The following is a 24533-nucleotide window of genomic DNA, read 5'->3' on the forward strand; positions in this document are numbered from 1 at the left end:
TCTGATCGACAAGCTCAGCATCCTAACCCACTGAGTAATGGTTTGGTGTGGCCTAATTCTTATTGTGTTTTAAAAATCCACTGCTATATCACTTGTAGCTTATTTTTACCTGAACACTGACTTAAATTTGGAATTCCATAAAAATGCCATTGTCTATGTTCAATAATAAACTTGGAAGTGGGATAATGTGCTAAAATAAAAGTACGATTCAACATAGTTGCATGCATAGTGGTAAGCCTATCTGCTTTCACACAAATAGCAAGAGAACCTCACTAAAGGTTCTTGTGCTATTTGAAAGGCAAGATACAGCCTGACTTTCAGTTGCAGAGAGTTTTGCAATATTCATACACCTCCAAGTCTAGACAATTTTGCGACTATGGATACATATATATCCTTTAAACTGCAGTCCTTTGCAACATCCAATGGATGATTGTGGATAACAATGGTTTACCTCCAAAGTTCAAGTCTTTGACATACAGGTTATATTTACAACTTTTGACGTTAACTAATGATTTCTCAACTACCTGGAAATAAATTTTGTCAATAAACAATTGTGAAATGTTTTCAAACCCAACATCTTGGATCAAAAAACCTATAACAGTAGAAATACTTGCTTCTATAGGCAGTATATATTAGGGAAAGGAATCCTTTGGGCTTCCAGATGTTGCTGCACAACAGCTCCCATGCATTGGTCATCCAGGCCAATGGTGAGGGACATCAAATATTGTGGTTCAGCTATCTGTGAACAATCATATGTTCCCTGTTCCTGGTAAAATGGCAGTGAATAAATTAAACTACTGAGCATTTGCGAGAAAATCAGAATACGGCAATCCTTAATAGATAATGCCTAGGATGGTTCACATTTACATTCAGATTCTTTTGGGAAAAAAATTCTGTTGTTTTATGGAGGGGGAGGTAATCAGTGGTCTCTGACTGAAGCACAAATCCTTGGGTTTCTTTCCATAGTTCCTTTGAAAATTGTGTGTGTGTGTGTATGTATATATGTGTGTGTGTATGTGTGTGTGTGTGTGTACACACACACACACACACACACACACACACACACACACACATATATATACACACACATATACATATACATACACACACACACACACTGAATCTGTTCTGGGGAGTGGGCATTGTGCGCTCATAATCCCACAAAGGATCTCAAGACTCTTAGAGATTGATATCAATTATATTTACTTACAATGCTCAAAGGGTTAAATGCAAGGCATTACCACCAAAAGAATGTTCTAATGCTAGAACTAAGCACTGAATTCATGCTTCTAGTCCAGTTTTTTTAGTCACTAAACAAATAACCTAGCAACAATACTAGAATTCCTTTTCCTTTAAACAATACATAGAGACTGACCTGTAATGCAGGAATGAGGGCCCAGTTTTCAGAAACTGGTACTGCTTTCACAAATCAGCATTAAGTGTTCTCAAAGTGTTACATAGTGTTATTTGGCCTGTCAAATCTCTGAAAGGATTTAATATTTTGCTGAGAAATAATTTGAAAAAAGTGTTTCTAATGTTTGTGAATACCTCATTTTTAAATTAAAGAATTATATGTAGACCTACATATCCTCAGTACTGTTTCAATTACTACCATCCATTGTGAACCAAATGTGGTGACATTGCACAGCAGTACTGTAGAATATTTTTAATGGATAAATGATTTCTAATGTAGTGTTATAATTACATGTTATAATACAAAAAAATAAGCACAAAGAAAAAAAAATGCAGGACAGGACAAAAACAGATTAAGGTGACACCACCAAAGATTTTGCATTCCTGAAGAGATTATGAAAACTGGGCCCTATTTCTGAATACGAATTTTCAATAGAATCATCAGTATTGATCACTGCATTACTTGTTCAAGAGCCAAAAAGCCTTAATTAAAAAAATAGTATTTAAAACAACTTTTTAAGACAAATTGTTCTCAAATGTTATTAGTTCATTTTCTTGCAATGTTCCCCAAAGTGCTTCAATTAAGCTATTTCTCAATATTTTTTGATGAGTACATACTCGATTATTAAGATCATACTGGATTCATGGCATAATGTGAGACCATTTAGGGAACCTTCGGTGAAAAATATGTGGCGTGGCATATAAAGTACAAAGAAGCTGCAACTACTGTAGAAGAGAAATTTGGGGGGAACCCTGGTATTTGCACAGAATACTACGGCATTTGCATGGGATTATCTCAATCCCAGCCCTAGTACATTTCATTTTGAAAAATGTATGTAACATATAGGCACACGTAGTACAGTGTCAGAATGCTACCTAAAGTGTCCCAGTCTACTGATTATACTGAAGAGCTTCTGAAGATAATGCAAGTCAGATGGCCATTTGATTTATAAGGCCTACTAGACAAAAATATTAAAACAATTATTATGGGACAAAGACACAGATAAACAATGATTATTCTGATTCATGATTAACAGAAGCTCTTCTAATGTCTTGTTATCTGTGTTGCTGACTTATTAGAGCATTTATTCTGGACACTGACAGGTTGTGGAGTTTCATTATTTGTATGGTCCACAGCAGACCAGAATTCCAGGTCATGATGTTAAATACAATAAATATCAATCTTTTTGGCACACTGAATACAGTGATCAACTGGAAGGGGAGTGGTCTAGAAAATGAATTATAAAAATTTACAGCCCTGTCTCTCTCAGAAAAGTAAATTTGCATCATTTTCATTTTTCTGCATGAACAAAATCCAGTATTGAGGACAAAAGAAGACAGTGATACAGAAACACAAGTTTGTCATCCAGGAAGGATAATACCAGTAAATAAATCATATTTAACATAGAACTTTAATAGACTCTCAAAAAAAGATGCTGAAAAGTGTTTCTTTGTTTCTACATTTAATTTTACTGTATTTAAATGTAAACATTTCATAATGCACAATGAGAGGGAGGAACTATCACAGCTTAGTTTTTAAAAAATTGGTGAGGGGTGTAGGTGTGATGGATTTTGATGGGGAAAAAATAAGAACATATTCCAATAGTAGAAAGATCAGAATTATAATGAAATGTATCAGCATGTTTAATCAAATGGCAGGAATTACTAGGCACAATACCTAGTTTGGCCCAAATTTGCAATTCTAAGCAATTTTTAAAGCTTAGTTTTGAAGTAGAAAGTCAAATAAAAAGAAGTAAATCTTTAGGTATTCTTAATATATGAAAAATCAAGGATGCAACTGTATACTAAAAATATACCAAAAATTCTACCTGCTGTTCAAGCATTTGGTGATAATTGAAAAAGTCTTTCAAACAAACAATAAACAAGACACTAATATTTTCTATAGGTCTTGCTATAAAACCTGTAAATCTTCTTTGTGCTTTCCTTCATTTTTGGTTTGTTTTGATCAAACTAAGGAAATTCACATGTCTTTTCGACCAATAAAATGTGTAATGCATTCTAACTAGAACAGCTTAATGAGAATAAAAGGAAAACCAACATACATTATGAATGAACCATTAAATAAAATAGCAGAATGACCCCCATCACCATATGCACTATTGAAACTATATGCTGCTTTTTTAAAAACGTTGCTTACGTTACTTTTTGAAATTAAAAGTAGATAAGGGTTTAGAAATATATATATGTATATATATTTATATATAAGTATATAAATTCTTGTCTGGGAATTAGCTAATCTATTCTGTTGACCTTTGACACTGTTAAAGCTAGTTTGTTTTCCACCGTTTTCCCCCAATCCCACCCCACCCCAGAAAATCTGATTAGTAATAAAGTGAAGTTCAGCTATAAATAAGAAAGAAAAAGGCTGTCACTCTAAGAGGGATAGTATATCTAATTTTCTTTCAAAAAAAAATCTTGATATCTGAAGTATGTAACCTGCCCTTACTGTTTAGGGAATCTGAAGGAAAGAGGGGAAGAAAGAAAGAAAGAAGACAGGCACACTTTGTTGAATCAATGTAAGAGTTATTAACAAGAAAATCTTAGCTTCAGTTCTGTTTAAGGCACCATGTAATAGCCGAGGTACAATGATCCCTGATGTACATTCTTAAATGGCAATGGTCCATCTAGCCACCTATTCAAATTCTACGCAATTGGGAAATAAGTACAAGTGACATGTGCCAGTTTCACTGCCTTTAAAACATTTTATATAAAATGAAATCCACTTAAGAACCAGGAATTATTCTGAGCAAAATTACAATGCAGGTTGCTACATTCCTTGCATCCTATAAACTATCTTTAACAAGAGCAGCAGGTTGAACTATCATGAGGAAAAGGACACAGAATTAAAAAGTCATCTGAAAGGAATGGTTTCCTGCATGTCCAGTTCAGCATAAGTAGCACATACACTTAAAGAAGGAATCAAGATGCTTTTTAAAAAACCTTCAGTATCCCGTGTCCCCACTGAAGAGCAGAAAGCATCTAGGTAGTGGTCCCATATGTATATGAGGTGCAGAACCCAGCAAATGCTTCTGTAACATGACCTCCACTCGCTCAAAGATGATTGCGTTCTCACTGGAAATCAAAGATGCCTTAATTCAAATCTTGTAAAACTCTAATTAAAACGAATGGAGGTTGCACAGAGTCAGTTTTTGGGCAGAATGTACCTGAAATCAGTAGTCTTATGAGAGAGGAGCAAGTATCCCAAAATTTGAAACTGATTTAAGGAAGCTTCAATTGTCCATAATGGTGTCATCTGTACCTTTAAGTACACATTACCATGTGCTATCAGAGCTCTCATTTATCCTGCAAACAGTGAGAATCACTCTTCCTCTGAGAAAGAAGACAATCTATGTTCTCTAGAATTATAATAAATCTTCCAATATATCTGTTGAGCACTCTGAAATGTATCAAAATAGTTATCTTCCAGTTCTCTCCAATGAAAGCTGCCTTTTAATAATAATTCTAATGCAGCTGCTATCAAACGAGCATGCCTCCAGTGTAAATCAGAGAGGAAAATTCTTGATATTTCAGAGTGCAATTAATTAAAAACCCTATTTATACGAAATCACCATGACTAACAGTTAACAATAAAATATTTTGTAAAAACTATGAAAAAATTAAATTACTTTTAATTATAAAGAGGACAAAAACAGTAACATTAATCTTCGCAAAAATGCTTCTTGACTTTTGAAACTAAGAAAACTTTTTATATTAAGCGGCCAGTGTAAAATGATTGTATTTACCTTCTCCCCCCCCAAATCTGACCAAATACATAGACCCATTCCGTTTCACAATTCCAGCAAAAGTACAGATAAAATTTGACAATATGTCGACTTTCAGAATTTTTTTTTTGCATCCCTTCCGTCCCCTGTGATATGCCCAACATTAAGAGGGCTAATACAATCTGAAAAAAGAACTTTAAATATGTGTTAGACCGCAGTATATGTATTTCCAGTCGCACTACACTGTCTGATCGTTTGAGTAGCTGTGACAATGTGCTCATTGTGAAGAGGGTTCAAAAGGTTCTGCTGTACTCCAGTCTCGAGTACCGGCTGCAGGCAGCCCACCTGAAAGGCCTGGCTAATTTCAGTCTTCTCTCGCTTGGCTTGTGGCTCTCCAGAGTCATCCAGCTCTTCATCTATTTCACTTTCAACTTCACTGCCTTCATCTGCACAAATAAAATCACCATGAATCCTGCAATCTGAAAGAGCCATGTCACGATGAGATAGAAAGACTTAACAACCCTAGCAATGTATCAGATTACTAGAATGGGATAGTCTCTGTGTCCAAATCCAATCCAATAGGTAAATTACGTATGTGCACTTGGCTGGCCTCCAACTTTCTCCTTATTAATTAGCCAGCCCTTGTACTTGTAGATGAATGCTTATTTGCTGGCAGCATCTAAAACTCCCATCTTGATTACTATTATGGGGGCTGCAAGTAGGGGAAACAGTCCCCCCTTCTGTGACTGGAAATCACTTCTTGGGTGGAAATGAATGCTTATGAGCCCAAACTCTTTACCGTGTTTTGTAACTATTTCAATGGAGACTGTTATCTTGCTTCGATAAGGGATCACTAGGACTTGAACCAGTGCACAAGTTCAATATTGTATTGGTGGTCCTCATTTAACAATCATTCAGTAAGTGACTTAACATACAATGGCACTGAATGAGCGGTAATTACAACTGGACCTTGTACTTATGGCCGACACAGCATCCCCACAGTCACAAGATTGTGATTTTCAACCTTCTGTACTGGCTCCCCAAAAGCAAAGTTAATGGGAAAGCTGGCAGGGAGAAAGAAGTCACGGTCATGCAAAGTCCTTGCTCAACGACAGCAATCAGGACCACCATCACTAAGTGGTATGAATACGTGTCCCAAAGGTGCTTTTTCAATAGGCAACTGGACTTTGTTTTTCCTTGAAGCTTCTTCAATTCAGTTCTTCAGAAATGAAGAAGCTTCTTGAATGAGAAGTGAAACCTCTTCAAGGAAAAACGAAGTCTGCTTGCCTTTTGAAAAAACACCCTTTAGGACAACCATGACCTGGACGACTGAGAATCTCCATATGATCACATAATTTTTCTCACTTCAAAGCACACTAATGATGGAATTTCCTGTCCCAGTTAGTGTTACTAAGCAATGAGTATCACTGTCATACAAAATTCAGTTGAAATCTGTTCATGCTGGCAATAAATTAAATGGATACTATGTTTCATTTGTATGAGATGCTCTATCTCTGAATCCCACTGGCTGGATTCACGCATCATGCAAATCATAATGTGACTAGACTGTGGATGAGTATATTATATGAGACGCTTGTCAATTGCAATTTACTTAATAAAACATGGTTAAACTATAGTGATCACTATAGTTCACTAGATGTTTTAAAAAGATCTCCCAACCTTCCAAGTAAGCTTTCAGATAAAAGTAGAAATGCAAAAGAGTGAACAAGTTAAGAAAAGTAGGAGCAGCATACAAATAAAGTAAATAAATAAATTTATGATTTCCTAATCAAGTTGAAGATCTGTAGTATCTGTACTATGCTAACCTTTGTCCATGTTTCCAGGAGATGCAGCATTTAAATCACCAAACTGAAAGAAAATAAAAATAGCAACTTTTAATACAAAACATTATACATTTTCCATGTCAGTTAAATCCTCTGTGAAATCTAAACATAATCATGCTTCCCAATAAATAATATGACTATTTTTATTCATAAATGGAACATTTGCAACATTCTTCAGATTATGCAATTCCAGGGGGGTGGGTCTATGACAATTTGCCACAGCCACCTCACCATGGCCAACCCGCCACAGGACAACTCACCATGGGAAAAGAGTTACACTAATATCAAAGAAATGGTGGAATAGAATAATTAAAGTAAGGATGCAAAAACAGAGACAAAATGAAATCTGAATAAAAAAAAAATAAAATATTTTTATTTATTTTAAATAATTAAATGGAATTGTTAAATTGCCTCACGGAGAAGTCCTGCGGTGAGTTGGCCATGGCGAGTTATCCCATTCCATTCAGGGATTTCTGGAAGCGAATCCTTCAAAATAAAAGTGGTTTAGAGCAGTGGTTCTCAACTTTTTCTTCACCACAGATTCCTTTAAACACCTTTTGTGGCCACGGATCATGGCCATGAACCACCAAGACTTAATTCAAGATTTAAATCCTAACATTTCTTCAACTCTTTGAGGACCCCCTGTGACAACATCATGGGCCCCCAGGGGTTCGTGGACCATAGGTTGAGAACCACTAGTTTAGAGTGTTACATACCACAAAGCCTTCTGTTCTAAAGTTAAATACATACCTTATTTTGGAAACTACATGTATTGCTTAATACTTTGTGAATGAAAGTAAATAATGTTTGTTGCCTATTTTTGAATATATTTTCATAATACTCTTCATTTTCACCCAGAAAGCAAGACTAATGAAATATATGAAGGATATTTGCACATTCTTAATGTCTGTGGAATATTAAACATAGTCAAATATGTTGCTTCATATATATTATTACTTTGTGCTTCAAAAAGGAACATCACCTTTTCGCAAGTCCTCTTGAAACTAGTTTGTGATGTAACAAAAATAAAAACCCTAATAATAATAGTAATAATCTTCAATTAAAAAATGACCATTGGGTGACAGAAAAAAATCTTACTAGGAATGAAAATATTGCTTTTTTGTTTTTTATTTCTATAGATACGAGAAAATAGTTTTAATTTTTTACTCTGAGTGTCAAACAGCTGGTTAAAAAAACAAGGGGAAAAGTTTGAATATTTGGCAATTCAACAAGGTTATAATTTAAAAAGGACTATAGATTTCAGAAATGAGCACAAGATTTCAGAAATTTACACAGGATCTGAAAGGCAACAGCAAAATACTTGTTCCAGTATTTAGTGTGAATAAATATAATCAGAATGTATGAATAAAAGAAAATGAATTTCTGTTTCCAGTTTTGACATCACAATGGGATAGACGCAGGAAGACGGGGCTCCATCTTTCGTGTTCAATTTCACCCCACTGGGGGAGCCCGGAAAGGGTCAAAAATCGCCCCATAGAGGCAACAAGGAAGGAGGGAACCCTCACTGATCTCGGGGTGGGTGGGAGCACTCCCATTTGATCCAAGGAAGCCCTCCAAATTGGCGGGGAAATGACTGGCTGCATCTGCATGGCCAGTCCTAAGCTGCTGACAACGAAAGGCAATAAGCACTAATAAGCAATATTAGAGCAACGTGGATGAAACTGGGTGAGACCTGATGCTCTCTTTATGATTTTAAGACCTCTTCCTGAAAAAGTGCCCAAAGCACTCCCCCGATGAGAGGGAAGGGGAACTTTTGCCCCTATATATTGTATATATATGTGTGTGTGTGTGTGTGTGTGTGTGTGTGTGTGTGGGTCTGTGTGTCTGTGTGTCTGTGTATATATATATATAAATTTTACACAAATATGAGCTGTCACTGCTGTGACTACTGCCTGTTGATGGCCTTGAGTTAGGCTGAAACAGGAAATAAGACTTGTCCCGTGTTTGGGGCCTAGCAAGGTGTTCTAAATACTTAACAAACACTTAACACATATCTCCCTTGCTTCTCAGCTAACAAAGTGAGAAAGAGCCAGTGGCCTAAAGGTTAGAACAATTGCTTAATGTGCAATTGGCCCAGGTTCGAATCTCAGAAGGGTATGGCTGACTGATGAGAACAAATAAGTTTGAAATGATCATATCTGTCTCCCTTTAATTCTTTGTTAGCAATCCATATATATATATGGCTTGGAAATTTGGAGACTGAAAGTGCTTTTAAGACCTTTATTTTTTTAAAAAAAGAGACTTGAAAAGTTTGCAATATAAGTTTTGGATTTAAGGGGAAAAAACAAAACTGGAATGGTATTAGTGACATCTAGTGGTGAAAGTACGGCATTACAACTTATTTTGCTTAAAAGAGGCCTGGCTCGAAACCCAGAATTAGATAAGACTCTGGCTGACCTTGGAAACTTTTACTTTTGAAGATTCCAGCTGAAAAGAAAAGGTTTGGGGGGCTGTTTATCTGTGTGGCAGAGATGATAAACTATTTTAAAATTGGCCTGTCTGAACGACGAATACAAATACTGACTTTCAGAACTGTATTGTGAAAGTATTTCTGTCTAGAAGAAATATACAGTATTGCTTCATATGATGGAACATTTTGGATTATAAATTTTGACTCATAAACATCTTTTAATGATTCTCCCTGGATAGAAAGGATATATCTCTTATTGGACAGACAAACTTGAATTTTACTTATATCAGCTTAGGGGAGGTTTAAAAAAGGATTGATAAGTTGGTTAGATAATCTGGAGCTCCAATAATAACTTCCTGACCTTTCAAACAGACTTCTGCAAAGGCCATTTACAAAAAATAAAATGGATGTTTCATACTTAGCTCTAAATGGTAAAAAAACATCCTTAACATCTGTCTCCAGAAGCCTCAGTTTGACATACCACGAAGAAAATACTGATGAATCACAGAAAGAAATTCTCTCCGTTTTGAAATTAATACAAGAAACAATTGCCTTAGCTTGTGATGAGATTAAAAATAATACAAAGGAGATAAAAGAACAATTTTCTAATTTAAATCTACAAACACAGAAAATAACCACAGAGAAGGAACTAGCAAATCAGAAAATAGAAGGAAAACTAGAAAAAGCTGACCCAAAGATGGAGGACCCAAAGGAAAAATACCAATGGCCAGACTCAGAGAAATGAAGAATTAGAAGACATAACAACAGCATTGGAAATGGAAAAGACATTTTATCAACCAAGATCTCAGAGCATACTGGAGGATAAGAAAGGAAAGCCAACAGAATGGAAGATAGAACTGTTATTAGAACTGTGGGGAATTGGAGAAGGAGGGAGGCTGTTTAATGAATATCAATGGGCTGGCTCTTCCAAAAATACTTTAACTAAATTGTTTCTTTTGTTCCAAATAATATGTACAAGAATAGAGGAAGAATTATTTGACGATCCAAATACACTGACTTGGAAAGTTAGTTGGCAAAAGAAGAAAGCTAGAGTAAAACTGAAGAAAACAGAAACTCTGACCTATTAGAGGAGATATTATAATAAATTAAATGTTAGAATATGGTTAAAAATAGATTGCTAGAAACAGAAATATTAATATAACTAGATAGATAAGATTGGTAATCAGAATATCATATTTTGGCATGAAAAGGGAAATAAAGAATGCTAAGAAGTCTGAATAAGGGAAGCTTTTGGTTACCCAAATATAACTTGTTTTGAAACTAAAAATGATTGGGATATTTTGAATATGGATGGGAAATTAAAACTGGGGGGGAAAAAGCAAAAATAGGATACTAACTGGCTAAATGGATATTGAATGCAAATGCAATTAAGATATGTTTTTTAAGCTGATATAACTGATATTATTAGAAAACTGTAATAAATGCTGATATTCAACTGTATATCTATTAATAATAAGAATTGTATTTGCTTAATGTGGAAAAATGTTTATTACCGGAAGAAGAGAGGAGGTATTGGATGGTGTAATATTGGATTTAGTTTGAAGAAGCTTATATTTACCACAGAATTACTAATGGACCCATTAAGCACTTGTTTGTAAAAATAGAAAATTAATAAAATATTTAGATATAAAAAAGAAAATGAATTTCTGTAGGAGCTTTGTATAGATTCAGCTTAACTGAAACTTGATGACATCCATTATATCTAAATGATATAAGATGAAAGAAATTTAATTATACCTGATCCACACTTACATCCTAAAAAACACATTTACTTAATTAAGTATAACTTAATGAGATAATTACTTCTTTTTGATGTTAAATTATCTGGTAAAAGATTCCAACTGCAGACTGACCTCTCCCATGACTGCAATAGGTGTCTCTCCTGTGGCTTGAGCAACCCGATGTTCAACTAAGTAAAACATATATTCATCATATAACAGACGGATCAGATGAAAAGAACCAAAGCTAGCAGCACTGCGCAGAGTTAAATCTCGAATCACCATTGAGCTATATTAAGATGAAAATACAAATGAAATACATTATCATCCAATAAATATGCCAGAAATTTCTGACACATCCAACATAATTCTAACAATTACATTATTTAAGCCAGAAGGGGACAACATTTTTTTTTAAGTAAAGTTAGTTTTCTTGTCAGGAAAGAAAAGGCTGTTATACTACATGCTGAAGACTGGCCAAGCTAAAGCAAGTTGTAGGCAGGGCCATCCTCTTCTTTTCCAACTCCATCCTTTCTCTGTATCAAGATTCAGATAACTCTTGCTAGAAGTATAAACTAATTTATCTAAATGGCTTTTAAATGTGAATAAGGTCTACATGAATCTAGGTCAGGGGAAGGCAACTATGGCACTTTTGCTACATGTGGACTTCAACTCCCAGAATTCCTGAGCCAACATGGTTGGCATAGTTGCCATAGTTGCCCACCCTTGTCCTAGGTCAGGGGTAGGCAACCTTGGCTCTTTTATGACTCGTGGACTTCAACTCCCAAAATTCCTGAGCCAACACAGCTGGCTCAGGAATTCTGGGAGTTGAAGTCCATGAGTCATAAAAGAGCCAAGGTTGCCTATCACTGTCCTAGGTGAAGGGCTCCATGTGACCTCTTGATTATCTCTCTCTTATTTAGCCATTACATTTAGACAGCACTTTAATAATTATTATATAAATGGCTCATCATATACAGCTGGATTTAACTAGCATTCTTATTATTGGTTGATGGATTGCATTTTTTTTCTCCTTTCCCTTTAGAATACAAATTCCCTTTAAAATACAAATTTGACTAATAAGCAACATCAACTAAAAATGAAAAACATAACAAATCATATTTGTAAATTCAAAATATGCTTAAATGTTTTATGTCGGTGGCAGCAGCCCCTGAAGTTAGGATATCAGAAACTGGCTGAAGCAGGCTTTTAGGGTGGTCTGCACCTACTTTCTTTCTTCTTACTTTGGGGGTAATAGAAATGGGTTGCTTTAAGCAAAGAACAGGATGAAAATATAGTCCGACTAAGGCTTAATTAGAAAAGAAATGAGTGGAGGGAAGAATGCATCAATCCAAGCTCCACTGCTGCTTATTGACACGTCTTTCCCTCCCCACCCAATATCACCTTTACTAGCGATATGGTAAATTAACGAAGATGTGCAGCCTCATCTATGGTCACTCATGGCTGAAAGCTATGATCCGGTTGGTATGCGTTCAAAAGTACACTGTATTTCTGCGATGCTTTAAAGCAGCTGTGTCTTTTCTTGGGATCGCACAGCTGTTGCATGATTCTGACAAAAGACATGTTTAAAGAAGTTGCAAACAGGCACTACATGCTCAGTTCTATGCACTTCAAAGCACCTTTTGGCCTTTGAACTCAAAGCACTGCACTACCCTGCTGGACTGAGACAAAATATAACCTATTTACTCAGGGCACTGACCTGTAGAAAGACCACTTTAACAGAAATTGGCGTGCTGCTTTAGGAAAACTAGGTCTTCCTTCGTACGGTTTCAGTGCTTGCATCATTACATTATCAAGCCAGGCAGCCCACTGTTCCAGAGTGCTCTGCTGCTGAAGAGTCATCTTGAAATCTGTTTCTAACCGTTGTACCATGTTGTCATCACACTGGCACACCCAGGAAGCCTGCTCCTGTACCAATTCAAAAAAAGTTTAACAGAGGAACTTCAAGTGCCCAATTTAAATTTAAGTTAAAGGCACCTAGAAGGGAAAACAATAAGTAAAACAAAAAGAGAGAGGGAAGAATAAGTACTCAGTGAACAAATCAAGGGATAGAGCACATCTGCATTTTCTTCTGGATAATAAAATAAGTTTCATGGTTCCAACTAACGAAACACTGCATGTTATTGCTGTGAATTGTCTGTGTGCATACTTGTGTTCGTCTGTGTACTGGGAAACTCTGGACAGGTTGTATCTCCTCCACTTGAGGTGTAACGTGAAAAGAGAAGGAAGGCTTAGAACAGAAGTGGGCAACTATGGCAACTTTATGACCTGTGGACTTGAAGTGGATTTGAAGTCCACAAGTTGTAAAGTTGCCATAGTTGCCCATCCCTGGCTTAGAACAAAGCAGTGAACAGCATTCAAACCTCAACTATCCATCCCATAGGGATGCAAGGATGGATTTTTTTTCTGGAATCATTTTCTCAACAGATCCTAGCTCTTGATCTTCTTCATTTTCAGATTTGATGCTTTTCAGCAGCTTCTTTCCCTACACTAAATTTGATCCAAATTTGTTTGGTTTTCATATAGTCATTCTGCTGGCAGACCCAATTCAAAGCTCCTCCACAGAATGTCTTCCCAACATGCTGTTGATTTGGAAAGGACTGAAAAAGGTTTCAAGGGTAGAACAGCCAAAGAAGAAGAGAATGGAACTGTTGGGCATGTGAATGTTTTAGTAAATGGGTTGTATTTAAACAAAAACATTGATCATTTCAAATAGGCTGCTAAACATTCTTTTTCTAAAGCTTTGGCAGATATAGATAGATATAGGTCACAGATATATTAGCATAGCTGTTAAGAAATACCCTTCATTGTCTAGAAGTTAACAGGTGAAAATCAGAGTAGTTGTGGGGGAGGGAGAGAATGGGCTACAGAAATGTTTCATGAATATTTTCTTGCAGAAGCAAAATATTACTGTGACAGGTTTCCTCTAGACTGAATTTTTCCTGGCATGTCTGAGGCTTTTTAAAATTTATATTACATTTTTTTCATCCCACTTTTATTATTGTTTGCAGATCTCAAGGCAGCAAACATATCAATCCTCCTTCCTCCCCCTATTTTCTCCACCACCACCACCAGCACAACCCTGTGAGGGCTGAGAGTAATGACTGGCCCAAAATGACCTGGCTCGCTTTCATGCCTAAGCTTCCGCTTTCTAGCCTGATGCCTTAATGACTGGACCAAAAAATTCCAAACAAAGCATCCGCATCATACCTGGACATTGGCAAAATCAACACGGTTGAGGTCATTGAGCATCTGGTTAATTTGAGAAGTGTTCTGCAAGACAGCTCGGGCTGCCTGAGCCAGATGATTAAGAGATGTGTATCTTCGCAGAGTCTGAGCAAAGGCACTTACAGCGGCAATCTGTGAAAAAGGAAGAAAAAGGCCCAATACTCCTATTCTCTTATTAAGGCTGGCGCTGGTTAGCAAATTTTACAAATAAATCATTTTATCGAGAAATAAATCGTTTATCGAGAAATACAGTTTATATCCAAATATACCAATATTGTCTTATAAAGAAATCTGAGGAGAATATGACTTTTGCAGAGGATATGTGCACAAAATAACAATAACGTTAATAAAGGTAAAGGTAAAGGTTCCCCCGCACATGCGTGCTAGTCGTTTCTGACTCTAGGGGCCGGTGCTCATCTCTGTTTCAAAGCCGAAGAGCCAGCGTTTGTCCGAGGACGTCTCCGTGGTCATGTGGTCGGCATGACTAGACGCCAAAGGCGCACCGTAGTGGTCCCTATTTTTCTACTTGCATTTTTACGTGCTTTCAAACTTCTAGGTTGGCAGAAGCTGGGATGAGTAACAGGTGCTCACTCTGTTACGCGGCACTCGGGATTTGACCCACCAAACTGCCGACCTTCTGATTGACAAGCTCAGCGTCCTAACCCACTGAGCCACCATGTCCATTAACGTTAATAATAGAAGTTAAATAAAAACAACGTCCATGTCAATACCTTCCCTGCACTGAATGCCTGGTTACCCTCCGCACCCAAGCACCCAAAGGAAGCACCATGTTAGAATATTCGGGTACACATTTGTGCCAGTTTGCTGTGAGGTACAAAGACTCTACAGAATAGGGCACTTATGCCACCTAGAATTCTTCAATAAATATTTGTTAGAGAACCAAATCTCTCCTCAAAGACCAGTACAGCAACACCAAAAGCTTTTTACCAGTTAGATCACCACTTGAGCAAGTCATTTGAAATACTTTTTTTTTCTACCTAGTCTTTGGCTGATTAGAGTAAAACAGTATATATTACAAGAGCAACTGCAGTAAAACTTTGATTTTAGGGTCTTCCATTCACATGTAAGAGACGGAATCTCAGTTTGAATTTCTCCCTCAAATAATGGAAAAAATTCTTGTCAGACGATTCTATCTGAACAATTTATGGCAAATTATACAAATTATGCATAAATTAGATATATTCTGGTAAAATGAACAGTTTTAAAAATCCCTTTTCTCAAAGCAGTTTGTTAACTGGAGGTATTACTGTATTTTTAATGTTTATTATGCTAGTTCACAAACATATTACATATATCACATTACATGTATTGGAAAAATTATATCATTACATTATTTCTTTCCCATGGATCGGGGGGGGGGGCTCATATACACAACAGACTGGGAACCAGTGATTTAGACATCAGTAGATGAACTTTCTGCAGCACATTTTGAAGAACAGTATAACTACCAATATAAAACCAAAGCAGATTCTATGTGGGTTTTTTTTAAAAAAAACACCCACATGTAAGTAGTATAGTGAGGTAATGATGAATTATTTATGTTTGTAATATCTTTTTTGTTGCAAATGATTTTGAAAGCAAGAGTAACTCTTTAGTTTACCTTGGTTTGAATCATTCTCTGGGGAATATTGTTCATGGCATTGGAAAGCCAACCTTCAAGGCTTTTTGCAAAATTGCGAATGGCTTGGGTCAAGGCACCTATGCATGAAAGTAAGCACAATAAATTAAAAAAAAAGTCAAGGCATGATTGTATTGACATATCAATGTCCTTGAATATTACAACTAAATCGTAAAGGGAGAGAGTTTATGCTATTGCACGTTACTAATCAACACAGAAAAGAAATACCACATAATTATAAGTAGCACTATTCTAGTACAACATATCTAAAGAACAGCAAATCTTGAAGGCTGCAGTGACTGTTCTCACTGAGATGCTAATCATGTGTCTATGCTGTGTAACTTTGGACTATAATCAGAAATTCTTAGTATAAAAGAGTATTCTGTCCTATTGGACCCATTACTAACATGAAAATATAGGGTCATTTTTGCAGTAAAATGTAGACCCCAGATCAGGATCCATTATTTATTAATTCTTTAATATACAAAGGAACACAAAAATGATAATCTTACTCTATTAATATTACTCTATTACGTATTATTTACAGGAAGGCATTTGAGCCTACTATGAAGTTAAAATAATAAATTGTTCACTCTTAACCATCTCTGTGGTAGGAAGAGAATGCTAATATTTGGATGCGTTCTATGTACTACTCAATAGAAATATATTTTATTCTGTACTGAATACTATCATGCATCATAATTTGATCAACTGCAAAAAAAATTGTTAGGTAAACATTATGCAGTGTCTTAAAATGTAATATTTGGTTTTAAAATACAAGCATGAAAAGTAACGCTAAGCAATCACTGAACATTTAACTATTCTTTGAAAAGAATATAGAGACTTTCATCCTACAATCCATTTCAAGAAGTTGTTTTAGGTACATTGTAACATTTTATGACTAATATGATCTTTCAGTATTTTTTTTAAACACCAAATCTTTACCCTATTCCTCATCTAACTGAAAGCATCATGTATTTTACACATTTATGGGGATCCTAAAATTTCCATATGGTGTTTTTTTTAAGCATTAGCTTCTTTGTTCCCCAAATCAGAGTCAATTGAGGTTTGTCTATTTAATAGCCACAACATACCAGCTGTAAAGAGGAAAAATGGGGGGGGGGGAGAACAGTAATGGAGTATTCTGTGGGAAGACATGGAAGACTAATCAGAATTGCAACAGATACAGGTTGGTTTGGTCCTTTCAAGTATACAGAAACGAATTATATGATTTATGTAGTCAAATGAATTTACATAGTTAAAAGAGCATCAGACATACAAACACAAACAAACTTATAACCATGTTTGGGAGAAGACAAATCCTCCAAAACTAGAAAACATGCATTTAAAAATTCCAGAAATGGGGCGGGGGGAGCAATCTGGGAGGTGGTGGGTGGGGCCAGTGGCGTAGCGTGGGGGGTGCAGGGGGGGCGCGCTCGCACTCGCAGCTCTCTGCCCCTGCCTGGCTCACTCACTCTCTCTCACTGCAGTGCTGGCTGTGCGAATCCGATCCGAGCCGCCGGGTCGCCGCCCACTGTGGAGGGGGGGATGCCAGGCGTGCGGTGCGGTGCGGAGAGAGAGCAAGGGACTATCTGGGGGAGGGACAGTGCAGCGGCCGGGTGCTTGCCCCGGGTGCTGACAACCCACGCTACGCCACTGGGTGGGGCAAGCTCTCCAGCTGTGCGGTGGCAGAGAAATGTGACAGAGGTGGAAAGCAGGCTCTTTCCAGCTCCAGCGCTCCATCTGTCGTTTCGATGGCCATGTGGGCAGAGCTCCGAAGAGGGCTTGGAAGGGCAGTGAAAGGGAAGAGGGTGGATGGGCAGCGTGGGGGGATCTGTCCCACACTGCCCCACTTGTTTTGCACCCACTTTCGGCTGAGCCATGTCGCACCCACCAAAGTTGCTACCAAGATGCTTGGCAGAACACACAAACACACACCCCGCCCCAGATCGGACCCACGCAGCACCTTCTTTCCAGCTCTGATGCGGTGTGCACTCCCACAAACAAAAGAAGTTTGTGGGACTAAAACAAAAGTTCAATCAATCAATTCCAACTTCATGAGAACTTTTTTTCCCATGAGAAGTTGGAATTGATTTAATTTTTTTTTTAGTCCCACAAACTTCTTTTGTTTGTTGGTCTGCACACGGCGGCAGAGGAAGTGACGGAGGACCACATCGGAGCTGGAAAGAAGATGCCACATGGGTCCAATTGGAGGCAGGAAGGGGGAGGTCTTCCAAGCATCTTGTACGGAGCCGGGGAAATGGGCTGGGTGGGGAGAGCTGCAATGCCACTGCCATGAAGCTTAGCAGATCCCCCCACCAAGTGGCCATGATACCCCCCTCTCCAGCCAAGCAGCCACCATTGCCCTACTCCTTCCCTGGTCGGCCAGCTGCCACAAAGCCTCACTGCTCTCCTCCTCCTCCTCCCCACTAAAGTGGCAGCCAGTGGCTTGGATGCCTCTGCTCCATCCAAGTTGAAGAAAGTGGAGGTGCAGCAGAGGAATTGCTCTCAAACAATAAGAGCCAGGTACGCTGCTCGCTCGTGTGTGCCCGCCTTATTGAGAACAATCCCCCAGCTGCACCTCTGCTTTCTTCAACTCGGACGGAGCCGAGGAGCCACTGGTGGCTTTTTGAGTGGGGAGGATGAGCTTTGCTGCTGCTGCTGCTGGGCCATGCCTGGGCTATGCCCTGCCGCTGCCTCCCAAACTCCACCTTTGCTACTGGGGGAAGCAGCAGCGGGGTACTCCGTGTGTGTGTGTGTGTGTGTGTGTGTGTGTGTGTGTGTGTGGGGAAAGCAGCAGCAGCAGCAGCAGAACGCTCCGTGGGGGGGGAAGCAGTGCCGGTGGGGTGCTCCATGTGTGTATGGGAAAGCAGCAGCAATGGAGCACTCCATCAGGGGGAAGCAGTGGCGGTGCGGTGCTCTGTGTGGGGGGGGGGAAGCAGCAGCGATGGGGTGCTACGTGTGGGGGAGAAGCAGCAGCAGTGGTGGAGTGCTCCGTCTGGGGGTGATGGGGGAAGCAGTGGTGATGGGGTGTTCAGTCCAGGGGGAAAGCAGCAGCAGCGGAGCACTCCATCAGGGGGGTGGGAGGAAACAGTGGCGGCGGGAAAGCAGCAGGATTTTGTGGCTCCTGGTGTCTTCTTTTCTGTGGGAAATGGGTCCAAATGGCTCTTTGGGTGTTTAAGGTTGCCAACCCCTGGCCCAGGCTGTCCTCTTCTATTGTAGCTGAGATACCAATCTCCCTTTCCTTGCTGCAGAAAGCTGGAGAACTCCCAAGATGGCTTTCACAAGTACAAGAGAAATCTGGCCATGTGAAATGGCTCATACATGCAAATGAACTGGCTACTTTCAAGACTCTGTTACAGAAAATGTGAAAGCCACATTTCCTATACATACCATAGAAATTACCTCTGTAATGTCATTGTTATATTGTCTTGGTGCTTTTCTCAGAAAGGTTTATAATGATGCAAAGTAAAAATAAAATCTATAATATAAATTAAGAAGAGTAAATATTTAATATTGTTTATACTAACAACGGCCATAGTTATTACCCTCAGAAACCATTCTTGAGAATGGCATGAATATTTGAGAGGCCAAAAGCCTATTAATTTCCATAGATGTATCTGATATTTGATTTTAATTTGTAATAAATTGCAACACTAATGTTATATATTTTCCTTTAACTCAAACTAGCTAAATTGATGGCAAGATTAGACTAGAGATTTTGTTGTTAGCTGCGAAGTCGTGTCTGACCCATCGCGACCCTATGGACAATGTTCCTCCAGGCCTTCCTGTCCTCTACCATCTTCTGGAGTCCATTTAAGCTCACGCCTACTGCTTCAGTGACTCCATCCAGCCACCTCATTCTCTGTCGTCCCCTTCTTCTATTGCCCTCGATCTTTCCCAGCATTAGGCTCTTCTCCAGTGAGTCCTTCCTTCTCATTAGGTGGCCAAAGTATTTGAGTTTTAGCTTCAAGATCTGGCCTTCTAAAGAGCAGTCAGGGTTTATCTCCTCTAGGACTGACCGGTTTGATCGCCTTGCAGTCCAAGGGACTCGCAGGAGTCTTCTCCAGCACCATAGTTCAAAGGCCTCAATTCTTTGGCGCTCAGCCTTTTTTATGGTCCAACTTTCACTGCCATACATTGCAACTGGGAAGACCATAGCCTTGACTATACGCACTTTTGTTGACAGGGTGATGTCTCTGCTTTTTAGTGTGCTGTCTAGATTTGCCATGGCTTTCCTCCCGAGGAGCAAGCGTCTTTTAATTTCTTGGCTACAGTCCCCATCTGCAGCGATCTTGGAGCCCAGGAAAATAAAATCTGTCACTACCTCCATTTCTTCCCCATCTATTTGCCAGGAATTGAGAGGGCCGGATGCCATGATCTTGGTTTTCTTAATGTTAAATTTCAACCCAAGTTTTGCACTCTCCTTCTTCACCCGCAACAAGAGGCTCTTTAGTTCTTCTTCACTTTCTGCCATTAGAGTGGTATCATCTGCATATCTTAGGTTGTTGATATTTCTTCCGGCAATCTTAATTCCAACTTTTGATTCATCTAGCCCTGCCTTTCTCAGACTAGAGATTAGAGATTACAAAAATAAACTACTTACCCTAGAATATTACATTAGAATGAAGTAGCAGTTGTACCACAATACTTTTAGTAAGATTAACTAACTAGTTACAAAACAGCTGCTCATTATTTAAGGGTACCAAAAATAATAAAATGTTTTATATAAATGCAGTACTGAAAATGTTCCAACTTTAAAATTAAATAGTACAGTGGTAGAAAAATAAAAACGTAACAAGGTCAGGACCTAAAAATACCTTTCGATTTATATAGCATCTTTAGATGAATAGAATAGAGCAGAGTAGAATACTTTGTTTAGCCAAGTTTGATTAGGAACACAAGAAATTTGTCTCCAGTGCAAAAATGCAGTGTACATGCAAAGCAACAGAGTAATAATAATAATACCAATAAGAGGGTAGAAATGAAGATAAGAAGATAACATAGAGAAGAAGATAAGATAGACTGTCAGACAGACAGAGGTAATACAGGTAGTCCTTGACTTTCAAACACAATTGAGTTCCAAATTTATATTATTAAGTGAAACATTTGTTCAGTGAGTTTTGCCCCATTTTATGACTTTTCTTGCCACATTTGTTAAATGGATCACTGTAATGGCTAAGTTAGTAAGATGGTTGTTAAATGAATTTGGCTTCCCCATTTAGATGGCTTGTCAGAAGGTCTCAAAGGGTAATCATGTGACTCTGGGACACTGCAACCATCATAGGTATGAGTCAGTTGCCAAGTGTCTGAAGTTTGATCACGTGACCATGGTCATAAATGGGGAAAATGGTCATAAGTCACTTTTTCAGTGCTGTTGTAACTTTGATCAGTCACTAAATGAACCATTGTAAGTCGAGGACTACTTGTAATCCACTCAAGAGTAGGGAAGAGAAGTTCTTGTTAGTTGTGGATAGCTCATTTTAGACAAACTTCACCAGGCAGAACAAAGCCAACAGGGTAGAATTTTTGAATGATGATGGTGATGGTGTAGCCCATTCTCTTCCTTCCTTCCTTCCTTCCTCCCTCCCTTCCTTCCTTCCTTCCTCCCTGCCTCCCTCTTGTTCAGATGCTGAATAATAAGATAAGCCATACAAAAAGAAGCAAGATGGAACTGTTTGTTCAGAAATCTTCAGGTCCTAGACTTTAGCTCTGGGTGGGATTGCGTTGACCCTGAAAGAACAGTCTACAATCTGAGGACTCTTAGTCTTGCAGGTCCTGCTAGTACTGCAGATGGAAAATGTGGCCAAGATGGTGTTTGTGCAGCTGAATCTGAGGGCCAGCTGTGGCCCTTTCTGCATCAGGAGGTACCAGCAACAACAATTCATGTCCTTGTCACCTTGTACTTGGATTGCCTTGAAAGGCAATTTGGTAGCTTCAATTGATCCACCATGCCACTGTCTGACCAGTACAGTAGAACAATGTCATTTTTACAATAGCTTAAACCAGTTTCCAATATCCTTCCAGATCTAGTTCAAGCTCCTGGTTATATCCTATGTAGCCCTTTATATTCTGGTCCTTATTAGCTCTGAGACTGTTTGACTCAGATACTAACTTTACGTTCACTTTACTTAAGTCAAGATTCTCTTGCTGTGAGAAATCAAGAGAGAGAATGCCAGTTGTAACTTCCCCTCTGTGGAACAGCTTGCCCTCCCCTTCCTGCCTCTGCTCCAACAGTCCTTCAGAACAATGAGCACACTTGAGTAGAAAGAGCTAAATTATGAGAGACAAAGTCTGAAGCCACATATGAGTTTTAATTTTTCCTGGTCACTAAATATTGCATATTTTTGCTCATGATCATAAGAGGTAGCAACATGCAAATTAATATCATACATAAAAATAAAATAATAAGTTACTCTGGAGTGCAACATTGATGAGTGTTTTACTACAGAACAGGTAGACTGATATTAGCCAGATATAGCATTTGCAATCGTAATTTCATTAGCAATATATGAGAGAACAAAATGGAAACACGCTTCTCTACATTAGCAAGTATGAGTCCCCCCCCACCATTGTTGCTTTCTACTGTCTTTTGTTTTTCTAATAGTTCTCACCAGCACTGCCATCACACTCCAGATTTTCAAAAACTAGTGTTATATTGACTACCTCCTACAGAATATATTGTTTAAAAATTTGTGGTTTCTGCATGTTCATTTTGTTACTCTATAATTTTCCTATCTTTTATTGTCTAGCCCCCTATCAGCTCCTATATAGGCTTCTGGTGTATTTAAAAGTCATCATCACCAACATTGTTTCTAGCAAGGCATTTCTAAAATAAGAGTCTACTAACATTGACAAACATTTCTATAACATTTTGACTGTCTGGAACAAAAATAGAGAGATGTTTAAAGCTACAAACTCATAAGCCCCCCCAAAAACATGGCCAATGTTCAGAGGTTATAGGAACTGTATTCCAAATCAGAACCAGCAGCAGAAATGTAAGATCGATTTGCCAATTTAACTATTAAGATAACCTTAATTATTCTGTATACCAAGCGGTGCTCTTGATATAATATCAAAAGGTCACATCATAAAGGTACAATGTAGACTAGCCTCCTCGTGGCGCACCTTGAACAAGGTGACTTTGTCAAGGCTAAACAGTCTACACATTCTGGCTGTTGGATCTCCCAGCAAGAAGAAGCAGTAGGAGTACCGAAAATAAAAACAACGGTTAATGCTGTATCCTGTTACACCATATGAAATAAATAAAAATCACAACACCGTTTTTTGGACTGTAAAAATCCTTCACAAAAGAACCTTAAGAAAATAAGGAGTGTTTATGAAACATCAATTATTATTGTTTTACTGATTAACACATTCCACATTTGCCACATCTTTTTCTGAGCTTGCATAACTGCAATTGAAGTGTGCTGGGCTGTCTCTGCATGGACGGTAGATGGCTGTGCTTCTGAAAAAGTCACCAGGAATCTGAAAATAGACATTACTGTTCTAATGATTCAAAAATAGATGTTTTGTATGCCTCCCCAAATCCTTTTAAAGGATGCGCACAATGCAGCTTTAATTCTTAGCATTCAAATATTCTTCAGCTTTATTTGAGAAAGCTTGCAAGTAGAACAAAACCAAAATAAAAATGCTCTAAATGATAAGACTTGATGCTGTTAAAATGACTTGAATATGCAATTCTAACTTCATAAATGCACTTTAAGATAGGAACAGCATGAAAATCAACACTTTCTCTACCCTAGCAGATTCCTAGACGGCACATTCATTCATTTAAAGAAAGCATAAATTCAACTAAGAAGCTTTTGATTCCAATATTCTAAATGCCACACAGCCATCAAAATCCACCCTGCTGAAAAAAATGGCCTCCAATTCTCCTAACTCTCCTGGCAACACACATCGCTGAACTTAGTTATCCCAAGAACTTATCAATTTCTCCCTTCTGTCTCCCCTCAATTGTAAAGATGTCAGATTTAAAAAATATATATGCAGCATGTTCTGATGCACTGCACCATTGTTCACTGTCTATAGATTCTCTACTGTTACCCATGTTGATGTTACTGCTATTTTAGAAACAAGAAAAGAAACAGATGATAATCACTTTTCTCTACTATAAAGACATGGACTCCTATATCTGAATACATATCACAAACCAATGCAGCTACCATTCTTGTTGGCAGGGATGGGTAGCTATAACATAGGACTGACTTCCTCCACCCCACCCCCAAAACTTGAGATCCACTAAATGGCCCTGGTAAAAAAACCAGATACTTAGAATTGAAGTATATTGCGCCCAGAAATGATTTTGAATGCCAAAAGAAATAGTGTTTATAATCCTGCAATTCTATTGGCTACCTCAAGGTTTTTCATTTTTACAGTTTAATACAGAAAAGAAAGATCATTTTGTTGTTCCTATTGTTAAACAATGGGTAGCTAAAAATTCTTGCAGATCTT

At 38.1% G+C, this 24533-nt stretch overlaps 1 protein-coding gene across 1 annotated transcript in view; it reads right to left on the reverse strand.

The window, feature by feature from the left end:
* Positions 1-5085: 5085 nt before the first annotated feature.
* RFX3 (regulatory factor X3) overlaps positions 5086-24533 on the reverse strand; it is a 178244-nt gene continuing 158796 nt past the window's right edge. The window contains exons 12-17 of the mRNA XM_081315879.1: positions 16041-16138; positions 14402-14551; positions 12891-13099; positions 11306-11459; positions 6983-7025; positions 5086-5602 (exon numbers count right to left, since the gene is read on the reverse strand). Of these exons, the coding sequence (XP_081172005.1) occupies positions 5364-5602; positions 6983-7025; positions 11306-11459; positions 12891-13099; positions 14402-14551; positions 16041-16138 (893 nt within the window). The 3' untranslated portion in view covers positions 5086-5363. The remainder of the gene's footprint in view (positions 5603-6982; positions 7026-11305; positions 11460-12890; positions 13100-14401; positions 14552-16040; positions 16139-24533) is intronic.

Source organism: Vipera berus (genome assembly GCF_964194415.1).
Source record: "Vipera berus genome assembly, chromosome: 2".
Classification (NCBI taxonomy): Eukaryota; Metazoa; Chordata; class Lepidosauria; order Squamata; family Viperidae; genus Vipera; species Vipera berus.